Consider the following 20,314-nt stretch of genomic DNA (forward strand, 5'->3'; position numbering starts at 1 on the left):
CCCAGAGGGTGGTGAGGGTCTGGAACCCACTGCCTGAAAGGGTGGTAGAGGCAGAAACCCTCACCACATTTTAAAAGTACATGGATGTGCACTTGAAGTGCTGTAACCTGCAGAGCTACGGACCAAGAGCTAGAAAGTGGGATTAGGCTGGATAGCTCTTTGTCAGCCAGTGCAGACACGATGGCCCGAAATAGCCTCCTTTCGTGCTGTAAATTTCCATGATTCTTCCATGATTCCTCCCTCCTACGTAAGTGGCTCGATAGGACTGGTACCCCAGGCCCAGGCTCAAGTTTGGGCCCGAGCCACTTGCGCTAATTAAAAAATGGCGCTCGCTCCCGCTGCTGCACCTCAGTTTTGCTGCCATAAACAGTTGACCCCTGCCCGCCCTAGTCACTCACTCACTTAAAGGCTGCTGCCACTTATAACAAACTGAGAAGAAGCTGTTCCCCGCTGAATGGCAAATCGCATATTTTTCTGCATGTGCAGATAAGCAAATTTTTTCCAACAAAAAAATCACGAGATTTAGGTGTTCCATTATGAGATCACAAGTGAAGCTTTATTTCACTCTGAAATTGCATTTCTCACAATTCCATTGCGAGTGTTGGCAATACTGAGTGTAGCAGGCTGAGGACAGAGATCTGTGGGCGGGGACAGAGAATTAAAATAGCAAGCAGCCGGAAGCTCGGGATCACGCTTGCGGACTGAAAGAAGGTGTTCAGCAAAGCGGTCTGCGTTTCGTCGCGGAGCGGAGACGGCATTGTGAGCAGCGAATACAGCATATTAAATTCAAAGAACTAAGTTGCTGCTTCACCTGGAAGGAGTGTTTGGGGCCCTGGATGGTGAGAATGGAGCAGATGAAAGGACAGGTGTTGCATCTCCTTCACTTGAATGGGAAGGTGACAATCCAATATGACGGATGGGATGGCATGGCAGCTCCCTCGGGAGTTCTCCCTGAACAAATTTTCCCTGGCCATCTGCTGCCATCCTTCACTCTTCTCTCCCCCAATCTTGCCCCCTCCACTGTTTAAGATCCCCCTGGCCCTAATAGTGGTGCAATTCCTATCCCTAAAGTATCTCCCTTACCCCTAAAACCCATGTTGCAAGGGCAGCTACCTGGGTCCACTGCCCATCCCCCAACCTTGCCTGCTCACCTTCATTACTGAGCGCCGGACTTACCTTCCAGATCAATCTTCCTGCTACCAAGCCTTTCGCTCCCCACTGGACGTGGCCAACTCAGCTGCTTCACCTGATCCCCGATGGCGTCCGGTGACCCTCCGACCATCTCCCAGCACAGGTTTGGGACCGACGTTCTCTCTCCGCCCTCACGTTCGGGCCTCCATCCCTCCGGTGACATTCGGGCCTTCCTCCCTCCGGCGACGTCCTGGTCTCCCTCCGGCCGCTGGCCCCACTCACCTGCGGAGCCCCTGGCGAGCATGTGGTGCGCACAATGGCGGCAACCATTCTAACCTCTCTGACCTCTCCTCCTATCACGAAGTGGACCTCTGGCCATCCCAATGCCTGTCCTCAGTCAGGAGCTAATACCTGGGAGAGGGAAGCATTACCTCAAATCTCTTTCCCCCACTTTCCACGCCTCGGATCTCTCACCATCACACCGAAGGGCGCTGCTCAATGCTGAGCTTACGGCTCACAACCTACCATAGGCAACTAGTCTCATACAGTAGAGCCTGGTCTCCAGTCATCTTGGATCCCCCTTGCCACTGGGCCAAAACCTTGTTCCGTCAAGCCAGTGTGGCAGCCAGTGTGCAACGGCCACCCCACGTTAAAAGAACTCACGCACAGGCATCTTCCACACTTCAAAATGAAGTTCGCAACCTGGAACGTCAGGACCCTCATGGACAACCCCAACAGCGACAGACCGGAACATCGCACCGCCATCGTTGCTCGGGAACTCAGGCGCTTTGACGTCGACATTGCCACCCTAAGTGAAACCCGACGGGCAGGGGAAGGCCAGCTGAAGAAACAAGTTGGTGGTTAAACCTTCTTCAGGAAAGGCAAACCAGAAGAACACCGCCTCCATGGAATTGGCTTCGCCATCAAGAATGAGCTGGTCGGCCACCTCAGAGATTCCTCCTGCAGGATAAGCGAACAACTCATGATTCTCCAGTTCACCCTATCCCAGAACCAGTGCGCCACAGTCATCAGTGCGTATGCCCCAACACACGACGCAACAGATGAGACCAAAGAGGAATTCTACTCCAGTCGTGAACAATCCCTGTCCCTAGTCCCTACGGGTGACAAACTGATCCTCCTTGGTGATTTCAATGCCAGAGTTGGTAAGGACACAGGAATATAATGTTGTAAGGTGTGAGGTTATCCACTTTGGCAGAAAAAAAAATCAAAGAGCAAGTTATTATTTAAATGGAGAAAGATTGCAAAGTGCTGCAGTACAGCGGGACCTGGGGGTACTTGTGCATGAAACATAAAAGGTTAGTATGCAGATACAGCAAGTAATCAGGAAGACCAATGGAATCTTGGCCTTTATTGCAAAGGGGATGGAGTATAAAAGCAGGGAAGTCTTGCTACAGTTATACAGGGTATTGGTGAGGCCACACTTGGAATACTGTGTGCAATTTTGAGTTCCATATTTAAGAAAGGATATACATGCTTTGGAGGCAGTTCAGAGAAGGTTCACTAGGTTGATTCCAGAGATGAGGGGGTTGACTTATGAGGAAAGGTTGAGTAGGTTGGGCCTCTACTCATTGGAGTTCAGAAGAATGAGAGGCAATCTTATTGAAACGTATAAGATTATGAGGGCACTTGTCAAGATGGATGCAGAGAGGATGTTTCGACTGATGGGGGAGACTAGAACTAGGGGGCATAATCTTAGAATAAGGGCCCGCCCATTTAAAACTGAGATGAGGAGGAATTTCTTCTCTCAGAGGGTTGTAAATCTGTGGAATTCGCTGCCTTAGAGAGCTGTGGAAGCTGGGTCATTGAATAAATTTAAGACAAAGATAGACAGTTTCTTAACCAATAAGGGAAGAATGGGAGCGGGCCGGGAAGTGGACCTGAGTCCGTGATCAGATCAGCCATGATCGTATTAAATGGCGGAGCAGGCTCAAAGGGCCATACGGCCTACTCCTGCTCCTATTTCTTATGTTCTTATTAAGCCACTAAAATAGGCCACACTGGAGCAAAAGCTTGTTTTCTAGATGGGTGGATTATGTGGGTGGATTAGAGAGGAAATTGAGCTCAATAAAATGATTAAGCCAAGAAAAGTTATGCATGGAAAAACTAGGCCAGTATAGAGGAGTTAAAATGGGGAGGGGTGATGCTGTTCTTGTCTCTAAATTATCCAATATTCTTTCTGACAGAGGTTCCCAGATTTGGTCAGTAAGGTTTCTCTGATTTAAAACCCAACTTCTAAGAGTTTCGCCACAGCAATGCTCCACTCAATATGATCATTTCTCTTCTTATTGTCTTTGTGCTCCATAAATAGATGCTGCAGCAACTCAATAAGTAAAAAGGGCGCATGATGTGATATTGAACCAGAGGTGAACCTTGGAGCAGTTTCTTTCTTGTGCTGGGTGAGGAGGTGCTACAATTGGTCTTATTGTCTCAGTCTAAGGAGCGAAAAAATTGAACAGGGTTTCTGCTCAGGGGTGAGCTGAATGATTAGGTCCTGGATATGCTGTTTGTGGGATCTTGATGTGCCAAAATTGGCTGCCATATTTCCCTTCTAGAATAGTGACCAAACTTCAAAAAAGAACTTCATTGGCTGTGAAGCATATAGGATGGTCTTGAAGTGAAAGTGGCAGAAACCCTCACCATATTTAAAAAGTACTTGAAGTGCCGTAACCTACAAGGCAACCGGTCAAGAACAGAAAAGTGGGATTAGGCTTGATAGCTCTTTGTTAGCTGGCGCGGACATGATGGGCCAAAATAGCCTACTTTCGTGCTATAAATTGCTATGATTCTATGACCTCTGGGGAGGCGTGATCAGCAGAGAGTGGGTAGGGAAAACCAACTCCAGTGGTAGCCTGCTCCTGACAAAATGCCTGGAGAACACGACCTTGTCATCACCAACATCCTGTTCCGTCAGAAGGACAAGGCATCGTGGCAACACCCTCGCTCCAAGCACTGGCACCTGCTCGACTACGTCATCATCCGAGCGAGGGACCGGAAGGACGTGCGCATCACCTGCGCCATGACAGGAGCCGATAGCTGCAGGACGGACCACCGCCTAATCCTCTCCGTCATCAACATCAGTGTAGCCTCAAAACAGCGATGGCAACAGAAACAATGCCGCAGAAAAACTAATGCTGAGGTACTCAAAGACCCAGTTAAGAAAACCTATACAGCCAGCGCCTCAGTGTCAACCAGGCGACCCTCGATGACCCCGAGACGCAGAGTGCTCACAGCACCTGGTCTGCCCTCAAGGCCACCATAACCAGCGCCTGCGAAGAGATGCTCGGTCACTCAACCAGGAGCTGGCCAACAGCCATGATGTGCGAGGATTCTTCATCGCAGTAAAGTCCACCTATGGCCCAAGCACCCAAGGCCCCATCCCACTGCTGGCCAAGAACAGGGAGGCATTTGTTAAGGACACCGAGGCAGTCAGGGCCAGCTGGAAAGAGCACTTCAATGATCTCCTTAACCGAGACTTTGCCTTTGACACGAGTGTCCTCGACTCCATCCCGCAGCATTCTACCCACCACCATCTCAACAAAACTCCAGCCCTGCATGAGGTAGAAAAGGCCATTCTTCAGCTCAAGAACAAGGCAACGGGAGTGGACGGAATCCCTGCTGAGGCACTAAAGTATGGCGGAGAAGCACTATTGGCATGAATGCATGACCTCACTCTCTTATTTGGATGTAGGAGAGCATGCCGGGAGATCTCAGAGATGTCGTAATCGTGTCCATCTTCAAAAAAGGGAACAAGTCCGACTGCTGCAACTACAGAGTAATCTCCCTGCTGTCGGCCACTGGGAAAGTCATCGCAAGAATCCTCCTCAACAGTGTTCTCCCTGTGGCTGAAGAGCTCTTCCCAGAGTCACAATGCGGATTCTGTCCACTAAGGGGTACAACGGACATGATCTTCACCGCGCGACAACTACAAGAGAAATGCAGGGAGGAGCACCAACCCTTGTACATGGCCTTCTTTGACCTCACCAAGGTCTTTGACACTATCAACCGTGAGGGATTATGAAATATGCTCCTCCGTTTCAGCTGCCCCCAAACGTTTGTCACCATCTCCGCCGGCTCCACAACCAACGGATCCACCACAGACCCAATCCATGTCTGGACTGGGGTCAAGCAGGGCTGCATCATCGCGCCAATGCTCTTCTCAATCTTCCTTGCTGCATTGCTTCTTCTCACTTTCAACAAGCTCCCCGCTAGAGTGGAACTAAACTATAGAACCAATGGCAACCTGTTCAACCTTTCTTGCCTCCCGGCTAGATCCAAGGTTGTCCCATCTTCTGTCATCAAACTACGGTTCGGCCTCTGAATGTGCGTCTGCGCACATTCAGAGGCCGAACTCCAAACCATTGTCAACATCTTCACCGAGGCATATAAAAGCATGGGCCTTACACTAAACATCCGTAAGACAAATGTCCTCCACCGACCTGACTCCGCCACACAGCACTGCCCCCCAGTCATCAAAATCCACGTCGTGACCTTGGACAATGTGGACCAATTCCATACCTCGGGAGACTAACATCAGCAATGGCAGACATCGATGACGAGGTCCAACTCCAGTGCGCCAGTGCAGCCTTCGGTCGCCTGAGGAAGAAAGTGTTTGAGGACCAGGACCTCAAATCTGGCACCAAGCTTATGGTCTACAGGGCAGTCGTGATACCCACCCTCCTATATGGCTCAGAGACGTGGACCATATACACAAGACACCTCAAAGCGCTGGAGAAATACCACCAACGCTGCCTCTGCAAGATCCTGCAAATCCATTGGGAGGATAGAGGCACCAACGTCAGTGTTCTCACTCAAGTCAACATCCCCAGCATCGAAGCACTGACCACACTCGACCAGCTCCGTTGAGCGGGCCACATCGTCCGCATGCTCAACACGAGACTCCCCAAGCAAGCACTCTACTCGGAACTCCTACACATCAAGCGAGCCCCAGGTGGGTAGAGAAAATGCTTCAAGGACACCCTCAAAGCCTCCTTGATAGTGCAACATCCCCACCGACACCTGGGAGTCCCTGGCCCAAGACCGCCCAAGGTGGAGGAAGAGCATCCGGGAGGGCACTGAGCACCTTGAGTTTCGTCGCCGAGAGCATGCAAAAATCAAGTACAGGCAGCGGAAGGACCGTGCGGTAAACCAGACTCCCCACCCACCCCTTCCTTCAACCACTGTCTGTCCCACCGTGACAGAGACTATAATTCCTGTATTGGACTGTACAGTCACCTGAGAACTCACTTTTAGAGTGGAAGCAAGACTTCCTCAAATTTGAGGGACTGCCTATGATAATGTCTTGAATGGAAAGGTGCCATGGGAAGGGGAGGGGGTGTTGGGGGTGATTGAAGAGTCGACCAGAACATTGTGATGATGAAAGGGGAGGGGAAGATATGTTTGGTGGTGGCATCATGTTGGAGGTGGCAGCAATGGCAGAGGATGTTCCATTGAATGTGGAAGGTGAGAACAAGGGGAACCCTATCGTGGAGGGGAAGGGGTGAGAGAAGTGTGGAAAATGGGACGGACATGGTCGAGCGGCCTGTCAACCAACGTGGAAGAGAATCCTCAATTGAGGAAGAAGGAAGGCAAAGCGGAAGCACTGGTGGCATCATCAGAACAGAAGCTACAGACATGGAGAATCTGGGAATATGAAGTAGCATCCTGACAGAAAGCGGGGTGAGAGGAAGTGTTATCAAGGTAGCTGCGGGAGTCAGTGGGCTTATAGTAGACATTGGTTGACAGCCTAAACCCAGAAATGGAGATAGAGAAGTCAAGGAAGGGAAGAGTCGGAGATGGGCCATGTGACGGCGAGGGAGGGTTGGAAATTTGAAGCAAAGTTGATGACATTTTCAATTTCAGGGTGAGCGCAGGAAGAGGCGAAGTTGTTCAATATAAGAACAAGAAGGAGGATGCTGGATGGGAACTAGTTGGGCCTCTGTCGTGGGGGGGGGGGGGGGTGGGCGGGAGGGAGAGGCGGGGGGTGATGGGAAGAGATATAGAGGGACTGGTCGTGTTAAAGTGGTGGAGGGCGTTGGAAGAGTCGCGGATGCAGGTTGGAAAAGACTGGACGAAGGGAGACAAAATAAAGTCGAGATAGGAAGAAATAAGTTCCTTGGGGCAAGAACAGGCTGAAACGATGGGCAGTCCTGTTTGTGGATCTTGGGACAAAGGTAGAAGTGGGCTGTGTGGGTTTGGGGGACTATGTAGTCGGAGGCCATGTGGGCAAGAACTCCAGAGGACATAGGTTTGCAGTTAGTTAGTCATGTCCTTGCACATTTGGTTTTTACATATTTTTTGCTGAAAGTGCGAGCTGATAAAGACGCAGCGAGAGAGACTAGTCTCCTGGGATCTGAGTGAGCACGCCAACCAACTGTGTATCTCCTTAACCAATCCGATTGAAGGATTGAGAAATAATAGCGGCAGGACTGAGAAGGAAGTGTAAATTAGAGTGGATGAATTCATTGTCAAATCAGGTACAGAAAGAGAAATAAAAAGAGGGAAAGAAATATTGGATTTAAAGAGAAAGAAAAGACAGAAAGGAAAAGTAAAACAAAAAATGTAACATTTGAAATTTTACATTTTAAAATCTCCAACAACAATTAAAACCTGAAGTAATGAGACTCCACCCTTGTAACAATTCATTTTTAGTGCCAGAGAGTTTGTTTGGCAGAAATGAACACTTATCATGCCATTAAAAGGGTAGTTAGGCTGGAATGGACAAAGACATAACTTTTTGTGTTGAATTTACTTCATATTTACGATGCAACGACAACAACTTCACGCAATTCAATGCATTTTAATGGTGAGGCAGACAGAGAGATGCCACTTTTGCGAAGCTAACTGGAGAGCAACTTTTGGATATCCGAGTTTAACCGCGCATCTGCACCTCGCTTGAAATTGCTGCACCATTTTCACATAAATAATGGCAAGTACCATTATGCTCACAGTTATTTTGACATGAAAATCTGGGCCATTATTTTCTAATGAAATCATGGCCCCAATCTTGACTGGGGAGGGTTTTGTGAGCGAGGGGGGAGGGGGGGTGGGTGGGGTAGGAGTTTTGTTCACAACACTCGAACTCTACAGCGTGTGTCGTTTTTCAAGATTGAGAGGCTTGGTTCTCTGTTGGGCGGGGATTGCTCGGGAGGAGGCCGCAGGCCAGGAGCAGGTACTGAGTCTACAGCTGGGTTAATAGGAGCGGGGGGGGGGGGGCGGGGTTGCTGATTCCTGGGGGAATCCTGGGAGGTTCGATAGCGGAGGGGGGTCTTTGGATTAGGGGGTGGTCTGTTGGCGGGCGGGGAAGTAGGTAAGCTTGGTGGGCTGGGAGAAAGCACTTCTGGCCTGCTTACCGCTCCTTACAATGGGGCCACTAAGCCCTTCGAAATTATTCAATTTGGCTGGGGCTTCGACCTTGCATAGTGAGGCTGGGTATTGCTGCTTCACCTGCTCTCTTGCTCTGCCAGGCGACCGATATGTACCCATAATAGCACAGCCGGCCACCCAGATTAGTTGAACTCGGGAATCTCTCCCTGACCATGCATACTCTCACGGTGAGCCAATCTGGCACTTAATCTGAGATCAAGGAGAACACTTCGATATCTAACCCAGCAGTACAATAACCATTTTTCAGCACAGGGCTTTTGTTCGAAACTTATGTGAATGTACTTTGCTTTTAGGTAGTCCCTGTACCTTGGTTGTTTCACACTGCGACTGTGTATTAGATTTGCACATATCTCTCTGTTAATTTTAGCCTGTACGAACTTGTCTACTAACTACAGCATGGTACCTTCTGCCTTTTGAAGGGCACAGAAGCCTGTGATGGGCACCTAGGTGATGTCCAGTGGTCACGACCTGAATGAATAATTACATAAGAACATAAGAACATAAGAATTAGGAACAGGAGTAGGCCATCTAGCCCCTTGAGCCTGCTCCGCCATTCAACAAGATCATGGCTGATCTGGCCGTGGACTCAGCTCCACTTACGGTCCCGCTCCCCGTAACCCTTAATTCCCTTATTGGTTAAAAATCTATCTATCTGTGACTTGAATACATTCAATGAGCTAGCCTCAACTGCTTCCCTGGGCAGAGAATTCCACAGATTCACAACCCTCTGGGAGAAGAAATTCCTTCTCAACTCGGTTTTAAATTGGCTCCTCCGTATTTTGAGGCTGTGCCCCCTAGTTCTAGTCTCCCCGACCAGTGGAAACAACCTCTCTGCCTCTATCTTGTCTATCCCTTTCATTATTTTAAATGTTTCTATAAGATCACCCCTCATCCTTCTGAACTCCAATGCGTAAAAACCCAGTCTACTCAATCTATCATCATAAGGTAACCCCCTCATCTCCGGAATCAGCCTAGTGAATCGTCTCTGTACCCCCTCCAAAGCTAGTATATCCTTCCTTAAGTAAGGTGACCAAAACTGCACGTAGTACTCCAGGTGCGGCCTCACCAATACCCTATATAGTTGCAGAAGAACCTCCCTGCTTTTGTATTCTATCCCTCTCGCAATGAAGGCCAACATTCCATTCGCCTTCCTGATTACCTGCTGCACCTGCAAACTAACTTTTTGGGATTCATGCACAAGGACCCCTAGGTCCCTCTGCACCGCAGCATGTTGTAATTTCTCCCCAATCAAATAATATTCCCTTTTACTGGTTTTTTTCCCCAAGGTGGATGACCTCACACTTTCCGACATTGTATTCCATCTGCCAAACCTTAGCCCATTCGCTTAACCTATTTAAATCTCTTTGCAGCCTCTCTGTGTCCTCTACACAACCCGCTTTCCCACTAATCTTTGTGTCATCTTCAAATTTTGTTACACTACACTCTGTCCCCTCTTCCAGGTCATCTATGTATATTGTAAACAGTTGTGGTCCTAGCACCGATCTCTGTGGCACACCACTAACCACCAATTTCCAACCCGAAAAGGACCCATTTATCCCAACTCTCTGCTTTCTGTTAGCCAGCCAATTCTCTATCCATGCTAATACATTTCGTCTGACTCCACATACCTCTATCTTCTGCAGTACCCTTTTGTGTGGCACCTTATCGAATGCCTTTTGAAAATCTAAATACACCACATCCATCGGTACACCTCTATCCACCATGCTCGTTATATCCTCAAAGAATTCCAGTAAATTAGTTAAACATGATTTCCCCTTCATGAATCCATGCTGCGTATGCTTGATTGCACTATTCCTATCTAGATGTCCCTTAATGATAGTTTCAAGTATTTTCCCCAGTACAGATGTTAAACTAACCGGCCTATAGTTACCTGCCTTTTGTCTGCCGCCTTTTTTAAACAGAGGCGTTACATTAGCTGCTTTCCAATCCGCTGGTACCTCCCCAGAGTCCAGAGAATTTTGGTAGATTATAACGAATGCATCTGCTATAACTTCCGCCATCTCTTTTAATACCCTGGGATGCATTTCATCAGGACCAGGGGACTTGTCTACCTTGAGTCCCATTAGCCTGTCCAGCACTACCCCCCTAGTGATAGTGATTGTCTCAAGGTCCTCCCTTCCCACATTCCTGTGACCAGCAATTTTTGGCATGGTTTTTGTGTCTTCCACTGTGAAGACCGAAGCAAAATAATTGTTTAAGATCTCAGCCATTTCCACATTTCCCATTATTAAATCCCCCTTCTCATCTTCTAAGGGACCAACATTTACTTTAGTCACTCTTTTCCATTTTATATATCTGTAAAAGCTTTTACTATCCGTTTTTATGTTTTGCGCAAGTTTACCTTCGTAATCTATCTTTCCTTTCTTTATTGCTTTCTTAGTCATTCTTTGCTGTCGTTTAAAATTTTCCCAATCTTCTCGTTTCCCACTAACCTTGGCCATCTTATACGCATTGGTTTTTAATTTGATACTCTCCTTTATTTCCTTGGTTATCCACGGCTGGTTATCCCTTCTCTTACCGCCGTTCTTTTTCACTGGAATATATTTTTGTTGAGCACTATGAAAGAGCTCCTTAAAAGTCCTCCACTGTTCCTCAGTTGTGCCACCGTTTAGTCTGTGTTTCCAGTCTACTTTAGCCAACTCTGCCCTCATCCCACTGTAGTCCTCTTTGTTTAAGCATAGTACGCTCATTTGAGACACTACTTCCTCACCCTCAATCTGTATTACAAATTCAACCATACTGTGATCACTCATTCCGAGAGGATCTTTTACTAGGAGATCGTTTATTATTCCTGTCTCATTACACAGGACCAGATCTAAGATCGCTTGTTCCCTTGTAGGTTCTGTAACATACTGTTCTAAGAAACAATCCCGTATGCATTCTATGAATTCCTCCTCAAGGCTATCCTGTGCGATTTGATTTGACCAATCGATATGTAGGTTAAAATCCCCCATGATTACTGCCGTTCCTTTTTCACATGCCTCCATTATTCCCTTGATTATTGCCTGCCCCACCGTGAAGTTATTATTTGGGGGCCTATAAACTACACCCACCAGTGACTTTTTCCCCCTTACTATCTCTAATCTCCACCCACAATGATTCAACATTTTGTTCATTGGAGCCAATATCGTCTCTCACAACTGCCCTGATATCATCCTTTATTAACAGAGCTACCCCACCTCCTTTCCCTTCTTGTCTATCTTTCCGAATCGTCAGATACCCCTGTATGTTTAATTTCCAGCCACACTGCAACCACGTTTCTGTAATGGCCACCAAATCATACCCATTTGTAATGATTTGTGCCGTCAACTCATTTACTTTATTTCGAATGCCGCGTGCATTTAGGTAGAGTGTTTTAATACTAGTTTTTAAACCATGATTTTTAGTTTTGACCCCTCCTGCAGCTCCTTTATATTCAGTGGCCCTTTTTGTTTTTTGCCTTGGGTTTCTCTGCCCTCCACTTTTATTCATCTCCTTTCTGTCTTTTGCTTTTGTCTCCTTTTTGTTTCCCTCTGTCTCCCTGCATCGGCTCCCATCCCCCTGCCATATTAGTTTAACTCCTCCCCAACAGCACTAGCAAACACTCCCCCTCGGACATTGGTTCCGGTCCTGCCCAGGTGCAGACCGTCCTATTTGTACTGGTCCCACCTCCCCCAGAACCGGTTCTAATGCCCCAGGAATTTGAATTCCTCCCTGCTGCACCACTGCTCAAGCTACGTATTCATCTGAACTATCCTGTGATTCCTACTCTGACTAGCATGTGGCACTGGTAGTAATCCTGAGATTACTACTTTTGAGGTCCTACATTTTAATTTTGCTCCTAGCTCCTTGAATTCGTCTCGTAGGACCTCATCCCTTTTTTTTACCTATATCGTTGGTACCAATGTGCACCACGACAACTGGCTGTTCACCCTCCATTTTCAGAATGTCCTGCACCCACTCCGAGACATCCTTGACCCTTGCACCAGGGAGGCAACATACCATCCTGGAGTCTCGGTTGCGGCCGCAGAAACGCCTATCAATTCCCCTTACAATCGAATCCCCTATCACTATCGCTCTTCCACTCTTTTTCCTGCCCTCCTGTGCAGCAGAGCCAGCCACGGTGCCATGAACTTGGCTGCTGCTGCCCTCCCCTGATGAGTCATCCCCCTCAACAGTACTCAAAACGGTGTATCAGTTTTGCAGGGGGATGACCGCAGGGGACCCCTGCACTACCTTCCTTGCACTGCTCTTCCTGCTGGTCTTCCATTCCCTAGCTGATCATCTTGGGCAGGCTTTTTCACTCACAGCAAGTATTAGTTCATGGGGTGTTCAGTGTGCTGAAGGAAACTGCTTATTTTTGCAGCGAGCACAAAACGAAAGTGTTGGAGGAGAAGCCCAAACCTCAACAGTGGCATCTTGCAATTAGAAGGCAATCAGCAGTAAGATTCAGAAAGTAGGGCCGGCAATGCTTGCTTGTTCTGTAATGCTACTTTCTGTCAGCAAGAGATGCACTTGTACAGTGTAAAATAAATGATTTTACCACATCATCTGCTGGTAGTAAAACAGAACTGCAGGAGCAGAAGTAATTGCATTTTTAAAGGGAAAACCAAAGCTCGTGCCCCAGTGTTGCTCCTTTAAATGGAATTAAAATGCTGACAGTTGTTTCCTCATCACCACTATTCATCTGGAGAATTTCTCAGATAAAGATTTTAAATTGCTGAGATTCATATAGATGCTGGAGGTGCTGACATCATCTAATGTCTGTGGGCTCGATTTTAACTCAGAGGACTTATCCACTTCTTTACCGACCCGATCTGGCCGACTGTCATTTTAAATTGCAGGCGGCAAGGGCACCTGCCCTAAACCAGCAGCATTCTCTTTAAACAAGCAGATTGGACTCCAATGGCGTAATCGGGGCCTCATCCACCATTTTAACCTATGGCCTGGGCGGGGGTGCAGAGCTGGATTCCCTGCTTGAAACAGGAGCTAGGGCCTCCTCCCCCTCCGCTGACCGGGATTGCTACTAATCTACGAAGAAAAGTCTGCTATTTGTTCTTTGAAAAATCTGCAAAGAATGGAATTAAACTGCTTAGCAGCTCTGTTTAATTCATTCATGAATTATTTCATAGCTGCTGCCTTAATTCATTGACAATTTTCTGTTATTGATACTGTAAAATCTATCTGTGAATAAACCTGCTTGGTAATTCTGTCTGATACACAAGTGTCTGCTATGACTGATATTATTGGGATCTTCCATATAAACCCAGACACAATGTATAGGTTTATTCATTGGCCCAGATTTTGGTGTGTCAGGGCATATAATGGTGTCTGCCATTAGTTACAATTGCCCTTGCATGTTTAGGTCTTTTAATTTTTTGCGTGGTATATTGTTGATGTCATGTATCCAGACATGTTTACTGCTTGTACTGTTACATGATGTACCACCAGAGGGCACTACAATGGGAAACTTGCACACCAGCAGTATGGGCACTAAGGTGTGCCATCAGAGGGCACTGCAGTGGGAGACTTGTAGGTTACCTGTACACGTGTGCCAGGCCTAGTATAAAAGGCAGGCCACCATGTGTGATCCTCACTCTGGAGTTACATTAAATGGACTAAGGTCACTACAGTTCAAGTACAATATATTGCCTCGTGGAGTCATTATCAGAGCATTTAAAGACATAACAGTTGAATGTGTGAGCTGATAATGTTGCATCGAGGGAAACAGGGCCTTTGCCATTGTATATTACCCCAGAATACTTTGGGCACTAGATCACACGAAGTTTGAAGGGAGAATGAAAGCTTGCCTGAGCTGACATTTGTGCTTGGCATGAAAACATTATCTGAGGTGAGCTTGAATCATAACAATGTATTCCAGCTCCAAGATCCATACAAGACTCACTGAACATACCTCTCTGTAAGGAGGAGACGAGATTATCCACAGTCACCCATTATATTTGATATCTTCATCAATCAAGTGTTGGATGGCACTATAAGGGACAACCTTGAAGTACCTGTTCTGTGCATTTCCAATACAGATGATATGTTGTGGAATTTATTTGGGGATCTAGTATGCGCTATTTATCATCTTGACAATGGACTAACCAGTGGGACGTGGCAGTGGCAATTTAATGGCTTTGCATGGCTCAAGAGGGAATATAGAAGATATTCATTCAAAGAAACATGGGCAGCTTCCAACTTGTTGATTCATTTAGAAACATAGAAACATAGATGCAGGAGTAGGTCATTCGGCCCTTCGAGCCTGCACCACCATTCAATAAGATCATGGCTGATCATTCCCTCAGTACCCCTTTCTCGCTTTCTCTTCATACCCCTTGATCCCTTTAGCCATAAGGGCCATATCTAACTCCCTCTTGAATATATCCAATGAACTGGCATCAACAACTCTCTGCGGCAGGGAATTCCACAGGTTAACAACTCTGAATGAAGAAGTTTCTCCTCATCTCAGTCCTAAATGGCCTACCCCTTATCCTAAGACTGTGTCCCCTGGTTCTGGACTAACCCAACATCGGGAACATTCTTCCCACATCTAACCTGTCCAGTCCTGTCAGAATCTTATACGTTTCTATGAGATCCCCTCTCATCCTTCTAAACTCCAGTGTATAAAGGCCCAGTTGATCCAGTCTCTCCTTATATGTCAGTCCAGCTATCCCTGGAATCAGTCTGGTGAACCTTCGCTGCACTCCCTCAAGAGCAAGAATGTCCTTCCTCAGATTAGGAGGCCAAAACTGAACACAATATTCCAGGTGAGGCCTCACCAAGGCCCTGTACAATTGCAGTAAGACCTCTCTGCTCCTATATTCAAATCCCCTAGCTATGAAGACCAACATACCATTTGCCTTCTTCACCGCCTGCTGTACCTGCATGCCAACTTTCAATGACTAATGAACCATAACACCCAGGTCTCGTTGCACCTATCGTTTTCCTAATCTGCCACCATTCAGATAATATTCTGCCCTCATGTTTCTGCCCCCAAAGTGGATAACCTCACATTTATCCACATTATACGGCATCTGCCATGCATTTGCCCTCACATAACCTGTCCAAGTCATCCTGCATCCTCTTAGCGTCCTCCTCAAAGCTCACACCGCCATTCAGTTTAGTGTCATCTGCAAACTTGGAGATATTACACTCAATTCCTTCATCTAAATCATTGATGTATATTTTAAAGAGCTGGGGTCCCAGCACTGAGCCCTGCGGCACTCCACTAGTCACTGCCTGCCATTGTGAAAAGGACTCGTTTATCCAGACTCTCTGCTTCCTATCTGCCAACCAGTTCTCTATCCACGTCAGTACATTACCCCCAATATCATGTGCTTTGATTTTGCACACCAATCTCTTGTGTGGGACCTTGTCAAAAGCCTTTTGAAAGTCCAAATACACCACATCCACTGGTTCTCCCTTGTCCACTCTACTAGTTACATCCTCAAAAAATTCCAGAAGATTCGTCAAGCATGATTTCCCTTTCATAAATCCATGCTGACTTGGACCGATCCTGTCACTGCTTTCCAAATGTGCTGCTATTTCATCCTTAATGATTGATTCCAACATTTTCTCTGCTACTGATGTCAGGCTAACCGATCTATAATTACCCGTTTTCTCTCTGTCTCCTTTTTTAAAAAGTGATGTTACATTAGCTACCCTCCTGTCCATAGGAACTGATCCAGAGTCGATAGACTGTTGGAAAATGATCACCAATGCATCCACTATTTCTAGGGCCACTTCCTAAAGTACTCTGGGATGCAGACTATCAGGCCCCGGGAATTTATCGGCCTTCAATCCCATCAATTTCCCGAACACAATTTCCTGTCTAATAAGGATATCCTTCAGTTCCTCCTTGTCACTCGCCCCTCGGTCCCCTAGAATTTTCGGGAGGTTATTTGTATCTTCCTTCGTGAAGACAGAACCAAAGTATTTGCTTGAATTGGTCTGCCATTTCTTTGTTCCCCATTATAAATTCACCTGAATCCGACTGCAAGGGACCTACGTTTGTCTTCATAGCGAGGGGATCTGGCTTATGTTTTAGATTCAGGTGCAAGCTATGTGATGGTTTTGTGGCAGAAAGGGAAAAATGTTTCAGAGAAAAGGGCTCTGGTCTACTGTTAGAACATCTTAAAGTGGTTTAAATGCTCAAAGTATTCCAGCATGCTTAGTTTTAGCATTTTAGTCAGAGGGCGAATGTGGAAACATAGAAACATAGAAAATAGGTGCAGGAGTAGGCCATTCAGCCCTTCTAGCTTGCACTGCCATTCAATGAGTTCATGGCTGAACATGAAACTTCAGTACCCCCTTCCTGCTTTCTCGCCATACCCCTTGATCCCCCGAGTAGTAAGGACTTCATCTAACTCCCTTTTGAATATATTTAGTGAATTGGCCTCAACTACTTTCTGTGGTAGAGAATTCCACAGGTTCACCACTCTCTGGGTGAAGAAGTTTCTCCTCATCTCAGTCCTAAATGGCTTACCCCTTATCCTTAGACTGTGACCCCTGGTTCTGGACTTCCCCAACATTGGGAACATTCTTCCTGCATCTAACCTGTCTAAACCCGTCAGAATTTTAAACGTTTCTATGAGGTCCCCTCTCATTCTTCTGAACTCCAGTGAATACAAGCCCAGTTGATCCAGTCTTTCTTGATAGGTCAGTCCCACCATCCCGGGAATCAGTCTGTTGAATCTTCGCTGCACTCCCTCAATAGCAAGAATGTTCTTTCTCAAGTTAGGAGACCAAAACTGTACACAATACTCCAGGTGTGGCCTCACCAAGGCCCTGTACAACTGTAGCAACACCTCCCTGCCCCTGTACTCAAATCCCCTCGCTATGAAGGCCAACATACCATTTGCTTTCTTAACTGCCTGCTGTACCTGCATGCCAACCTTCAATGACTGATGTACCATGACACCCAGGTCTCGTTGCACCTCCCCTTTTCCTAATCTGCCATGCATTTGCCCACTCACCTAACCTATCCAAGTCACTCTGCAGCCTCATAGCATCCTCCTCGCAGCTCACACTGCCACCCAACTTAGTGTCATCCGCAAATTTGGAGATACTATATTTAATCCCCTCGTTTAAATCATTAATGTACAATGTAAACAGCTGGGGCCCCAGCACAGAACCTTGCGGTACCCCACTAGTCACTGCCTGCCATTCTGAAAAGTATCCATTTACTCCTACTCTTTGCTTCCTGTCTGACAACCAGTTCTCAATCCATGTCAGCACACTACCCTCAATCCCATGTGCTTTAACTTTGCACATTAATCTCTTGTGTGGGACCTTGTCGAAAGCCTTCTGAAAGTCCAAATATGCCACATCAACTGGTTCTCCTTTGTCCACTTTACTGGAAACATCCTCAAAAAATTCCAGAAGATTTGACAAGCATGATTTCCCTTTCACAAATCCATGCTGACTTGGACCTATCATGTCATCATTTTCCAAATGCGCTGCTATGACATCCTTAATAATTGATTCCATCATTTTACCCACTACTGAGGTCAGGCTGACCGGTCTATAATTCCCTGTTTTCTCTCTCCCTCCTTTTTTAAAAAGTGGGGTTACATTGGCTATCCTTCACTTGATAGGAACTGATCCAGAGTCAATGGAATGTTGGAAAATGACTGTCAATGCATCCGCTATTTCCAAGGCCACCTCCTTAAGTACTCTGGGATGCAGTCCATCAGGCCCTGGGAATTTATCGGCCTTCAATCACATCAATTTCTCCAACACAATTTCCCGACTAATAAAGATTTCCCTCAGTTCCTCCTCCTTACTAGACCCTCTGACCCCTTTTATATCCGGAAGGTTGTTTGTGTCCTCCTTAGTGAATATTGAACCAAAGTACTTGTTCAATTGGTCTGCCATTTCTTTGTTCCCCGTTATGACTTCCCCTGATTCTGACTGCAGGGGACCTATGTTTGTCTTTACTAACCTTTTTCTCTTTACATACCTATAGAAACTTTTGCAATCCGCCTTAATGTTCCCTGCAAGCTTCTTCTCGTACTCTATTTTCCCTGCCCTAATCAAACCCTTTGTCCTCCTCTGCTGAGTTCTAAATTTCTCCCAGTCCCCGGGTTCGCTGCTATTTCTGGCCAATTTGTATGCCACTTCCTTGGCTTTAATACTATCCCTGATTTCCCTCGATAGCCACGGTTGAGCCACCTTCCCTTTTTTATTTTTACGCCAGACAGGAATGTACAATTGTTGTAGTTCATCCATGCGGTCTCTAAATGTCTGCCATTGCCCATCCACAGTCAACCCCTTAAGTATCATTCGCCAATCTATCTCAGCCAATTCACGCCTCATACCTTCAAAGTTACCCTTCTTTAAGTTCTGAATTAACTGTTTCATTCTCCATCCTAATGTAGAATTCCACCATATTATGGTCACTCTTCCCCAAGGGGCCTCACACAATGAGATTGCTAATTAATCCTCTCTCATTACACAACACCCAGTCTAAGATGGCCTCCCCCCTAGTTGGTTCCTCAACATATTGGTCTAGAAAACCATCCCTTATGCACTCCAGGAAATCCTCCTCTACCGTATTGCTTCCAGTTTGGCTCGCCCAATCTATGTGCATATTAAAGTCACCCATTATAACTGCTGCACCTTTATTGCATGCACCCCTAATTTCCTGTTTGATGCCCTCCCCAACATCACTACTACTGTTTGGAGGTCTGGAGAAAAGCTTTTCATTTCTCGGTGAAGAAAACGAGCTGAGCCAATGAGAATCAGGCACTGCGATAAGCGGGCATTTGCGATAATGAAATAATTGAGATAATGCTAAGGCAGTCAGAACTATGAAAGCCTTCAAGGTCACTTGGCCTACACATTTAAAGTATAATAAACAAAGCCTGTAGAACAGAGCTGGAGGCCGAACAATTAGAAGTGGGGTAAACTCTAAATACTTGGGGCCCGAAATTCAATACCGCTGGAAAGCTGGTGCTCCCCCCACCTTTTTTTGGCCATAGCACCAAAACACTTTCGTGGCTGGGCATATTCAGCTCTAAAAGTGAACAAATGGGTTTCAGCGCTAATGAACCCTTCCAAAGTGAATTTCTCAGCGGTGTGGCTGTCTTAATCTGAGTGTTATCACCACTGAGAAATTCAGCATGGGTAAGGGTTTCTAATGAGCCAGCTGCTCACTGACCTTTGTAAAGACTGGGGTTTGCAGCAAGGGGAAGGAGGTTGGAAGGATGGCTGGTGTAAGAGGTGCAAGGAGAGCCAACAGGTTCACTGATATGGAGCTGGAGACACTGATGGACGGTGTGGAGGACAGAAGAAGAATACTGTTTCCTGACGTGGGGAGACCTGGCAGACAGGCAGTACATAATGCATGGAGGGAGATTGTAGGGGAGGTGTCTGGCACCCTCCCAGGAGGGTGTTGGCCAGTCTGCACCCGGCTCTTCCAGGGTGGCAATGGGTCGATGCCTCCTAGCTCTCGGGCGACAGGGATCCTCCTCCTCCTGCACCTCCTTCTCCTCCTCCTCCTCCTCCTCAGGTGGTACTGCTGGCTCGACCTCCAGCGGCTGTCCCCTCCTGATGACCAGGTTGTGCAGTATGCAGCAGACCTCGACGATGATGGAGGCCCATTGAGGAGAGTACTGCAAGGTGCTACCAGAGCAGTCCAGGCACTGAAACCTCTGCTTAAGGATTCCTATGCACTGCTCGATGAAGCACCTGGTGGCACAATAAGCGTCATTGTATGCACGCTCTGGCGCTGTCCTGGGGTTCCGCAGAGGAGTGAGCAGCCAAATGGACAGGG

At 46.9% G+C, this 20,314-nt stretch overlaps 1 protein-coding gene across 14 annotated transcripts in view; it reads right to left on the reverse strand.

Annotated features, from left to right (window-relative positions):
- Positions 1-20,314, reverse strand: part of LOC139278904 (uncharacterized) — a 36,300-nt gene that overhangs the window by 13,989 nt on the left and 1,997 nt on the right. For 7 of the 14 annotated variants that reach the window (XR_011596375.1, XR_011596373.1, XR_011596372.1 and 4 more), the window contains exon 2: positions 8,939-9,003. The exons of the other annotated variants lie outside the window; for them this stretch is intronic. Coding sequence is in view for 2 of the 7 variants with exons in the window: in XM_070898163.1 (XP_070754264.1) it covers positions 8,939-9,003 (65 nt within the window). In the remaining 5 variants the exon portion in view is untranslated. The remainder of the gene's footprint in view (positions 1-8,938; positions 9,004-20,314) is intronic. 14 annotated transcript variants of the gene reach the window in all.

This window comes from Pristiophorus japonicus, chromosome 13, assembly GCF_044704955.1.
Source record: "Pristiophorus japonicus isolate sPriJap1 chromosome 13, sPriJap1.hap1, whole genome shotgun sequence".
Lineage (NCBI taxonomy): Eukaryota > Metazoa > Chordata > Chondrichthyes > Pristiophoridae > Pristiophorus > Pristiophorus japonicus.